The sequence below is a fragment of the Monopterus albus genome, unplaced genomic scaffold, assembly GCF_001952655.1.
Source record: "Monopterus albus unplaced genomic scaffold, M_albus_1.0 scaffold133.1, whole genome shotgun sequence".
In the NCBI taxonomy this organism is placed as follows: Eukaryota; Metazoa; Chordata; class Actinopteri; order Synbranchiformes; family Synbranchidae; genus Monopterus; species Monopterus albus.
The window spans coordinates 1636513-1648324 of record NW_018128013.1 but is presented as its reverse complement, the minus strand read 5'-3'; the positions used below and the strand labels follow the sequence as shown (position 1 = coordinate 1648324).

Genomic DNA, 11812 nt, shown 5'->3' with positions numbered 1-11812 from the left:
GAGGTTCAGAAGTGTGAAATGCAGGACCACTAGACTGAAAAACTCTTTCTTTCCCTCTGCCATCAGACTCCTAAACAGCTGAGGAGTTTATTACCAGGAAATACGTGATGTACTGACGACCTGTACTGTTTACATTCTCAGTTTGCACATGCATAATTGCACAATGACTGTTGATTGCTGCACATGCTGCTCCAATGCAGCATACATTTTCATGTTATATTCTTTTATTATATTGCTGCATTTGTTGCTGCTTAAAGTGCCTTAGATTTTGTGTTACTTATTTATCTACTTTATATTTCATTTGTATTTTGTGGCATTCATGTGGACGGCAAAGTAAGAATTTCATTGTACAGGGAAACATGTTTCCTAACTGTGCATATGACAAATAAACACTTTGAACTTGAACTATTAAGAGACGATATCTGTGAATTAACATATCCAAGGGCACATACACTCACAACTTTATGAATATGGATATGATTTGTGTCATTTTAAGTTAAGTCATTGCTCACTAAAGAACCATTGGAGAATGGAGAATAATGTCTTGTGAAGGAGGATCTGGATCTACAATTGAGATTAAAGTAGTGCTTAGATATGTCTCTGTGATGACATGTAAAATCCCAGACAACCTCTATGGTCTCATTTAGCCACTTGTTAGCAACTGCCTTTTTAAGACACATAAAAACATAAAAAATCATGAATGGGACATTTACTGATGTATTTTATATAGGAGAATAAAATGTGATAATGTACTGTCTGTAAACCAGATTTTATTTCAGGTGTCTAAACAAAACCTGTTCAAAAAGCAATTGACTTCAGGGTGAGGGAACTGGATGGGCAAAATGCTAACTCAGTTACCGGTTTTAGGACTCACTTATGTGCGTTGCAGCCGTAGGGGATGTGGGGGATGTAACACCCACACTTTTTCTAAAAACACATTTCATCCCCCACACTTTTTGGCAAGACATAACAAACTAAATAGCCAATGTATAAAAAATGATAGAGAATGAACAACCCCAACCACGCACACAGGAGGCAACACACACACAAGCACATAGGTCAAGTTAGTCTGAGTGACAGATCTTACAGGCAATCACAGCAAATCCACCAGGAAGCAGGTGAAGAGGCAAACACAATTCACTATGCTAGCATTCAGGACAACTGGAGACAGCTAAGGAGACGGTGTAGAGAAACAAATGTTATGGAGCATTCTGAAGGTGAGGCAGTAAATGTGAAGAACACTCCATCACAGTAAATTAGTGAAGCCAAACTCGATGTCACAATGGAATATCTGCTGATAAATACTTAATATCCATCATGTACCCTGTTCACCACCTCAGCAGCTAGTATTATGTTGTTAACAAAGTTAGATAGGGAGCTGTATGATGCTAGCTAAAAGTAGGCTATTTTTTAAGCAGTCTCACAGTCCTGTCTGACCTAGCTACCACTTACCACTGTCTTTTTTTGCCACGCAGCATTAAGAAGCAGAAAACCAAGTTGAAACAGTTGCTTGTCTCCTCCTATTTGTGCCTATGTCATTAGCAGAGTCAGAAAAGAGTTTCAGCAGCCTCTGGAGGCTGAAAACATGGCTACACAGCACCGTGACCCAAACCCACCTCAACAGTGTTGCTATGTGCCATGTACTGAAAGACAAGCTGTATAGGGTGAACAGAAAAATGATTTTTAATCAGTTTGTCTCTTGTAAGGAAAACAGAAAGAGCATTTTTGGTCTTTTAATTGAACTGAGTGAAAGTTTAAATGTTCATATATCCAATGTTAAATGTTCAGGCCACTTGGTTTTCATGTCATGTTGGCAATATCCAACATTTTCTGTGCAGTTGTAACCAACTGTAAACAATGCTTTAAACATTAAACTTCATCAGTTTATTTAAATAAAAATATTTAAAATCATATTACACAAGAGTTTCAATTTGTAGCTGACCTTTATTTTCTTCAGAATAACTTAATACAGAGAATTTATTTCTTCAACTTAAGAGTCAGAGATGTGCTGAAAAAAGAGGTGGGTAAATTGTAACAATATGAGTGAGTGGCATAAATGGCTCTTACAGTGTTGATCAGGGTTGGACATAAAATGTAGATAATGCAGTGTAATTCAGAAACACTAAGCTATAACTGCATTGTGCTGATAATGATAGCAAGCAAAATATTGAATATCCTGGTTGAATTTGGTGCATAAACTCTATTTAGAGGTAGGTAAACTCTATATGTGATAAATAAGAGAGGTGTGTAAAACACATTTAGTTGCGTTCAGCTTCAGTCTTAATCAGATACCCCCACCCCAGACAAACCTCATCCCCCAAACTTTTAAAAAGCTTGATACACCCCTGGACTCACTACTACAGCACTCTATAGAGAATGTAAAGGTACATCCTACCATGTTGAATGTTGGGATGGGGGCGCTATTTTGGGAGATATGTGCTGTATTTACCTGCATAGATTTTTGTTTTGTTTGGCTAAAAAGTTGCTTAAATCATTTAGATCTCACTTTACTGACTGTGGCCATTTAGAATGGATAACCTTAGCTGACTGCAGCTACTGTAAGTCGTAGTGGACCTAGAGCTCCTCTCTATGAGAGAAACAGACCGACAGCACCCTGATCTCAGCTCTCGGTTTGTTAGCTAACACTAGCTAACAGCAGCAGATGACACAAACACCACAGATGAATCCATTTCTGTCCTGTCTATGCTCAAACTGAATACTAATGTGGATGTTTGGATGCAGTTGAATTATTTGGAAATAAACTGGAATTAACAGACATGTAAAATAAAGTGTTACCAGCTTGTATGTAGCTCAGTCGTTTGTACATTTTTTTATGTGCTTTGCTTTAACTTTTATTGATCTATAGCTAAAATGCAGAATATGTCGTCATTGATATCAATATAGCTCATGTTTATTGAGGCGTCCCTGGACCCACTAGACCTCAAAGTATCAGTGACCATTAGAGGAGGAAATTGCCACTGGTGTCATATTTAATTCCAGCAGTGACCTGGAAACAACAACATCAACAACAGCCTCAGTGTGTGCATAGGATGACTTTGTGCCTGAGACTCCAGCACCACCTCAGTATAAATGAAACCCTTCACTCCCTATGGACAACGTCACCAGTACTGTTTACATAAAAATTAGAGGCCCTAGCTTTGTCACTTTGTGCATTATGTATCCCAGTTTAAATGTCATTTTCATTTACTAAAAATAAAAAGCTGTATTTTTAAGGCCCCCCTCCCACAAAAAGTATTAGTAAGTACAGTAAGAGTTGTCCATATTATTTTCTTTCACAAAGATTTTATTTACCTTCATTTTTAAACAGGGTCAAAATAAAATTTAGAGTCACAATGTAGTTTAAGGTTAGGGTAAAGTTGAAGGTTAGGCAAGTAATGGTTTCCTCCTTATTTATACCTCTGGCAGACGCTCCGTCGTCACTGGAGCATTACTTAACTTACCTAACTTGCATACTCTGTTACAGCCCTATCTTTGTGGTATGTATTGTGTGTCAATCTGTTTTCCACGCTGACAGTGCCTGTGCTGTGGAACGCATTTTGTACGTTGGTTATGTTGTTTTGTGTTATACGTTTATAGAAGGCCACGCTGACAGTTCCTGTGCTGTGGAACGCATTTTGTACGTTGGTTATGTTGTTTTGTGTTATACGTTTATAGAAGGCCACGCTGACAGTTCCTGTGCTGTTGTTTTCTTTGGTCGTTCGCCACCCTCTTATTTTTCACCCATCCGTCCTCATCCTCATCCTCTCCTGGTTTCTGCCGTTAGCCTGTCTACCCCCTGGTCATCCTGGTCTCCTTAGCCATCACTGCCCTTCCCTTGTTGTATGTATTATGGACTCTGTACTACATTGTTTTTCCCATTAAATCACTTTTTTCACTAGCACCTGGGTCAGCAATCTTGAGTCCTACCTTAGTACTCCTTCATCCTCCCGGTGAGGGGGACTAAACCCTAACACTTTACGGTGGTTTGGGTAGAAAAACTCTTCAGGTTGGTACACTAACAGCAATTACAAACTTGTTACCCAGTGCCCCAGTTCACATAATGAATGAACAATATAGCTGTACAAACACAACATTTAGCATTTACCTGTCTGTGAATGTCTGTTGGATCTGAGGTGGTGGGGATCTGCTGGTGAAGGGTGGCTGCCGCTGAATTCGGTACAGCAGAGGTTGGCAGCCAGAGCACAGAGGGCTACTGGGTCCTGAAGACAACATGACTGCATCAATTTCCATCTTCTCATCGAAGGTGCAGAGTTTTACAGAGGCGATAGCAGCATTGTGAGTGTCAAGGCGCAAGGTGAGGGGCATGTCACAGAAGACATGCTGGGGTCCGAGGTTAATGCTTTTCCCGGTATCTGTTATTAACTCTATGTTATCAATGGCTGGATTGTCTGAAAAAGGACAATAGAGACAGAGAGGGTAAATCTTACTTAATTAATCTGTTCTTTCTGACAGCTGTTTTATTATTTTCACCTGCCTAGGCCTGCTGGCAGACGTGGGATACTTTAAATGTTGTCTATTTGCTCTTGGGAACTTCGCCATTTGAATCGCTTAGTTTAAAGAGCTGATATGATGGAAAACAACAAAGCTTTGAGATGGAATAAGGTGATGGCGAAGGTCCTCCTGTGCTGTAAAATGACTAAATTCTAAATTAGTGGAGGTTATTTAATTACTTAAAATTTTGAATCTCCCACCTCAACAGCAAGCTATGTTGAAACCATGCCAGTTGTGACATTACATGATGAACCATGAAATTGGATATGCGACATAAATCCACCCCCTGTGCAATGTGACACTGACAGCTTAGGGAGTGTTACTCTGTCAAATGAAAATAGCTGTGCTAAAGCTGAGCTAGCTGCCTCTGGTTATATTTGAAAAAGAAATTACTATTACTTTGTTAGCAGTGTAGTGCTATTTGATGAAGTACCGGAGTGCACCTATGGTGTGAGCATGCCTGCGCACAGTTAAATTATGGCTTGTTTCGAGGGCCATGTAAACAGTTTTTTTATCGTGGCAACTGTAATGGACCACACAATCAAATGTTACACTGACTTTATTCTCTGGTGTGGCAGAATAATATGAACTAGACAGCACTCAGAGAACGCAACCTCCACCAAGAGCATGTCAGTTTCCCCATAATGCCATTAAAACAATTTTCTCATGATAGTTTGGTTCTCATATGATTGCTTGATCATGAAAACCTACTTCTGGCATCTGAAATGATGCTGATATCATTATAAGTTTGAAGATTATTCAGTTCAATAGGCTATAGTGCCAATTCACAACAACAAGGGCATAGTAAGATCTAACTTTACAGGGGAAATCCAACAAATCCCTCTTGAGCAAGCACTCAAGATAAACAGTAGACATGAAAGACCTGTTGGTTTAGTGGTAAAACTGAGACTTCAGTGAGTGGACCACAGGCAAACCGCTGAAGATGTCACGATTCTACAAGCTTGTGTTCTGTTTGTTCAACAGCTGTTTGATAAACTGCTCATACAGTCTCCACTATTGGAGAACAGCAGCCCCTCGAGACAGACACAGAATAAAATACAGTGAAGCAAAGTAGGATGGTCCGTGTCAACGCCTCAGGTTATGCCAGTTGACAGTAAAGGGAAGCAGGCAGTGTAGCACTTATTAGATTCTGACAGTAGAAATGCAGCTATAATGTGCAGCTGGAACACGAGCTCCCTCCCCGACAGACTAATGTGCCCTGAACAAGATGTAGTTGCCTGCTAATAGAACTAGCTTGGTCAAACAACAAGCACTCACACCTCAGAAAATGTCAGGACAAATTCTAAACTGGCATTGCTTGGATAGACTGACCATATATTCTCAATCTAAGTGGTTACTTTGTTGCCTGAAGAAAGTGTCAAAACTTAATAAAGTGGCATAATACCAGGCCTAGGATGAAAATGACAACATCTTTGAGCCTGGCTCAAAATCTCTGCCATCTGGCTCTCGCCCATTTGTCGCTGCATAGAGTGGCTCCTTTCCCAGCTGTGGGCTGTTGCCCTGCTGGGCTCCTTCAGTCCTTGTCTCACACAGCGGGGTGTACTGAGTGACAGTACTCGGTTTCCATTGACAAAGAATGGGCAGCTGCCATTAACCCAGGAATTTGTCTCTGTTTGTGCTCGGAGTGCTCAGCAGTGCAGCCATGCACTTTGGTCACAAGGGGGCTCACATACAGTTGAGCAGCCTTTGCAGTACTCACAATAGTGAATAATCATTTAAAATATTCCTTTATCCAAATTATAATACAGATAAACATCAAAATCTAATCCACTGTTCTGTGGCCCACACTCTACCGCTCAATAAAAATTTTGCCAAATCCTTTCATGACTTTTTGAGTTATGCTGTTAACAACAAATGCTAGCAAAAACATAACCCCCACCCTTGGGAGAGATAAGTAGTAGCCATTTGTCACGGTGTGAATGTTATAGCTATAGATAATCTTCTTTTTCCTCTTTTTTAAAAAAAAAGTGGCAGAATGTTGTTTCGGTGCATTCTGGCAGCACTACATCTATGGTTTGTTAGGAAACTTGAACATTATTGTACCATTTTGATATATCCAGTTGAAGTCACCAAATCTCATTCAGAATTAGACTGTGATTAAAACATCTCTCTCTATATACAGTATATCTTGTGTTTCCAGCTGCAGCCATTATGCAAGGTAAAGATTGACTGTAAGAGTACTTGCATTATTTATTAGGTGCTATTATGATTGCCAGGGGGTGAACATGAGTCATCACCATGGATGTATTATTAGCAAGTTGGATATGGGGCACGCCACTCAGCTCAACAAATTTTCCCCAGTGTCCACTCATCGCACTGTAACAAAAAACCTCCCTGTGGCCCAAAAAGCATTTTCTCCATAGACCACAGTCATAAAAGATGTATGTAAAACTGCTGACAGGACACCTCATACTGCAAAGCAGGTCAGTTATCAGGCGTTGTGTTTTGAATTTTAAAACCATGAAGCTTTTAAATTTGTAAAACTTTCCCAGAGCCTAAAGAACAAATGGTGTTTTTCCACCAGCAAAGAGCCAGCCCTGGCATACTGCATAGCAGAGTCCTGCTGAGCTGGTCCCAAGTCAACATGGTTGTGTTTCCACAGCATCTTCTGCATCTTGATCACGTGGGGGTGGTCCTAACCACTGAGAAGTGACACATAACTCATGGTGTCAGTGTGGTGTTACTAGCTTGCAGTATAAAACTCTTTGTGCTATGTGCTATTTTAAGATCGAGTGAGAGACACCATTTTCAAGTAAATGCTGAATGCATGAGGACTTTCCTTGGTACAACATTTCAGTCGATCACATGTCTTAATGAGCCGGCTCTGTTGAAGGCATAGCTCAGCCTCACTCAGCCCTGGGCAGAAGCAGGGGCGGCTGAGCCCGAGTCACAATTACCCCCTGCTACTAGGAAAAGACGGAAACAGAAATCAACTCGTGCCCACCCGCGTCGGCTTGATTAAAGTAGGCTGACCTGTGCTGATAGAAAAACACAAAGTTTTATTTTTTGATGCCATCCCTTTGTAAAGTTTACTTAGAGTTTTAACCTACAGACCTACAAAGTCCAACTCTGCTTTTATTCAGGAGTTTTCTGATCATTTAGCTGACTCAGCTCTGTCTATAAATCATCATCTTTAGATTTTTTCACTTTGAGGCACTGGTTACATTGAGTGCAGAGAATGTGCACCACTTGCTGTATACACATTGCTTAGTAACTTGTTAGGGTTATATAACTGAAGTGATAAATTTTAAAGTTGCCCCTCCTTTTCAGTTTCAGTTGTCAGCTTTGCATATAGAACCACTGCTTCTTCTATAACCCACAGTAGTTATTACTCCTTCACATAACTGACATACTAAAACTGAGGGAATACAATTGGTTGTTAGGGCAGAACTTTACCCTCTAGTGTTTTTAGAGAAAAGAAAAGAGGGCTTATACTACTGTTTTAGAAACATTACAATAAATGATATAGAGTGAGACTTACTTGAAGAAATGTAGGTCACCCAGATGGTGAGCGCATGTGGGACAGTGGGGTGAAGGAACCTCAGTATGAGGGTGCAGCCCTCTGTGTCGGGACATGGTGATGTCACATTAGTGTCATAAAGGCTGAGCTCAGGACTCCATGCCTGGAGACTGGGATCACAAGGCTGCTCCACATCAGGTGGGCCTGGGATTTAGCAACATCATACAAACATACATGTTTTAATGCATGTGGGAATTTGTGTAAGGACAACAGAAGCATGCTGCCATGCTGGAAAACCGACAGACAGAAGCTCTGTGTGAGCATGTGTCACAATCAATAATTAATCTTTGTCTCAGATGTGGACAAGGACTCAAGAATAACTCAGACTTGCTATCTATCTAATGTCCAGTACATTTCATTGAATTTGACACAGTACATACATTTATGACATGACGCATTGTTCAGGCAAAGTTAGGACAATTTAGGTAATTTCAAAGGAATGATTTGTTTGTTGTTTTTGTCTGTTCTTGCTGGTTTAAAATAGTGAGACTCAGAAAGCAGTAAAGCCATGTGTTTTGTGCACCTACCAACATTTAGCAAACTTTGTATATTATGCCAGCTGTGGATGGTTGTGTATGTTGCTGGGGCAAAGCCACTATGAATCAGATCTGATCAAAACACTCCAACACAGTCCTGAAGAAGCAGACTGAGGGTTTGTCCTAAAAAATATTTTATCTCAAAATTATATTTGTATTACATGTAGTCCACTTCTGTCTAGTAGTAGGTGAAATAACAAATTTCAAGTATTTCTTTTCAGGAACAAAGAACTGCCACACACTGAATACATGCTCCCAAAATAGGCAATGTATTAAATGGAAATATGACATTTCGACTCCTTCTTTTGATCTGATAATATTCAAATGTGATCAAGAAAGTCTACTTACACATTTCACATGTGGAGCCAATCAATCATGTCAGCATATGCCACACACATATCAAATTATTCACAATATTTACAGGATGAAACTCAGAATTAATAACATCATATCCACCACTGCAGTGTGATCAGAATCCCCAAAACAATCTGAGCAGCAAGCTCATTCTCTTTAGTAAGGAAGGGGCTCACATTTTCCAACTGAGAAAGTTATGAGTCAGGACCCCTTATTTAGAGCATGGTCTACATTCAAAAACACAGTAGCAGCAACATTACACAAGGCAAAATTAGTCATTACAGTGTTAGTAATTAGCCCAATGGAATCCCATTACAGTAGGGTTATTAACGGAGTCCCAGCTGAAAGTCAAATAAAACGCATGTCAGTGAGGTGTTACATATTCACACCCACTATGATTAAACATGTGGGGAAGATTAACCACACTGTTAGAAAGACAAAAATGTGTGGGGACTGGCCTCTAAACAGGCATATAAATAAACCAAGACTATAAACTGTAAATTCTGTAGGCTGTTTCCATTTCTTAAGTTCCTGACAGTTACTGAAATGTTACATCATGTCTGCATCAAATGTGTAGCATTATACGGTCTTGCATGAGCCTCATATTCTGAGCATGTGTTCACTTGTGTGTTCATTTACACTTTAGAGGTGCATTGTTTACAAAAAACACATAGACGCGTCAACAGGGACACTGTGGAAATGAAAGAAAATACAATATTCTGTCTTGAACAGAACAAGTTCATGAAACCCATAGTAAAACGCACACACAAAAACCCACAACACTTGAACTGAGTTCTATGTTTATGTTATGTGTGTTTTAACTGTTTACTTGATTTATCACTCTATTTTGAAAGAATTCTGGTTGAAATTTCTGTGGCGTGTTTACACAGCAGACTCCCTTTCAGGTCACATTACATGCATAAAGGTTGAGTAATATGTGAGCCAACACAGCAGTGACACAGGATCTGGCATTTCTGCCATGTCTTATGGCTGCACAATAATGTGGGCTAGTGAGTCTGGTAAGATACCCAACTTATTCAATTAATCTATTGTTGAGCAAATCTTCTTATGAAATTCATGCTTGTAAATTCAGAAAACATCCCTTTCTTGGTGCAGCTGACATACCAAATGCCCATGAATATCACACATGTGCTATTTAAAGCGGCGCTAATTGTATTTTTATACTAAGAATGACTCAAATGACTAAGTGTACGTGAACGGTGCTGCTCGCTGAAGAGTGCTGCTCGCATTGACAAACCCACCCAGCTTTGTGCCCTCATGTAGGTCCACAAAGTGCTTTAGTCTGTTTTGAGCTATTACCTCTACCAAGGAGGATAATGTATGTTTTTGATTCCGTGTGTGTGTGTGTGTGTGTGTGTCTGTGCAGGATTATGGACAAATGGTTGGATGGATCATCAGCATACTTGGGACATACACTGGCAGAAACCAACCCTATAAGTGATTAGATTTTTGCTGAAAAAGGTCAAACACACACACACACACACACACACACACACACACAAATACCCATTTTCAACATGGGGCATAATAAAAAAAAATCATATCTCCGTCAAAATTTACCAAAATCATTTGAAATTTGACACACATGTAGGGTGACAATGTCTGTCATCAGACCAAATTTCATCCAGATATGATATAGATTCTGGATCTCACGGCCATTTAAATTAAACATTGAAAACCACATTTAATGCATAATTTCTGCCATAACTTAGCCTATAATGAAGATAGAACCCTGACATGTTCAGGTAAGATGCACAGTGTTACCATTCCTGAACAAAACATGATTTTAGGACACATTTTGTGTTGTTCTGGATCTCATTTTTCACAAGAGACCCATTAGCGTGAGCGAATGTTGTGCTTTGGCAGAGGTACTTGCACTCTTGCATGCTTTTGTTTTGGTTTTCATGCCCACTACCCATTCTCATTAATCTCATTTCAAGGTACAAACACAACTTCAATAGGAAGTCAATGTCATTTTGTTTAAAATGCAACTGTTTGCTGACATGTTTACCTTCATAATGATAACATGTTAATGTATTTTTCCTGTTCCCAAGTGGCTAAAAATGAATGTATTAGTGCACCTTTAAAATTTCTAGTGGATGTTCAAGTATATGGATAACTCTTAGCATTCTTATATCATCAAAAAAAAATCACAGGATGTTGTGATGTCTGTGCAAATTCTCAGTAATCCAGGCCATAGTAAACTGAAAAAAACCTTAGAAAAAATCAATTGGACTTAGATTTCTAGATCGAAGACGTTTCACTTCTCATCCAAGAGGCTTCATCAGTTCTGACTGACTGGTGTTGAGCCAGAGATATTTATCCCCCTCGGTGGTGTTTCAGTCCATAGAAGGCCAACAATGTCTCTTAACGATTGAGTCGTTGCAGATGTTGTGATACATTTAGGTGTGTTGCATATTGATTAATGCATGTTTATGAGCCAAGTTCTGTATGCATTATAATAATGAGCTATAATAAGGAAGGATAACAATTTTCACATTTAAATCAAACAAATAAATATTTGATTTGATTTGATTTATTCTTTCAAACATGTAAAGACAGTCAATATGTCAACACACATAATTTCACACATATCCACAAATGCATTATCAATTTGCTTATACCTAGTACATGCTTGAACGGAGTAGGAAGAAGTTAGACTTATCTAGTCCTACCCCATAACATCATCTTACCAGCATTGGATTGCAAGCAGTATTACTACATGGATAATTTTGTTCTACACCACGCTAGTGATATACTAAAAAATATTACAGACTGTTAACATTTTTACATAATTACATACTTTGATAATTATCTTCTACATCACACAAGTAGAAATATTACATAG

At 39.3% G+C, this 11812-nt stretch overlaps 1 protein-coding gene across 2 annotated transcripts in view; it reads right to left on the bottom strand.

Moving 5' to 3' along the window:
* The window catches only part of pappa2 (pappalysin 2), a 108469-nt gene that overhangs the window by 59113 nt on the left and 37544 nt on the right, over positions 1–11812 (bottom strand). Inside the window, exons 10-11 of one of the 2 annotated variants that reach the window (XM_020613382.1) lie at positions 8015–8197; positions 4106–4409 (exon numbers count right to left, since the gene is read on the bottom strand). In XM_020613382.1, the coding sequence (XP_020469038.1) occupies positions 4106–4409; positions 8015–8197 (487 nt within the window). The remainder of the gene's footprint in view (positions 1–4105; positions 4410–8014; positions 8198–11812) is intronic. The other variant, XM_020613383.1, reaches the window with a different exon arrangement.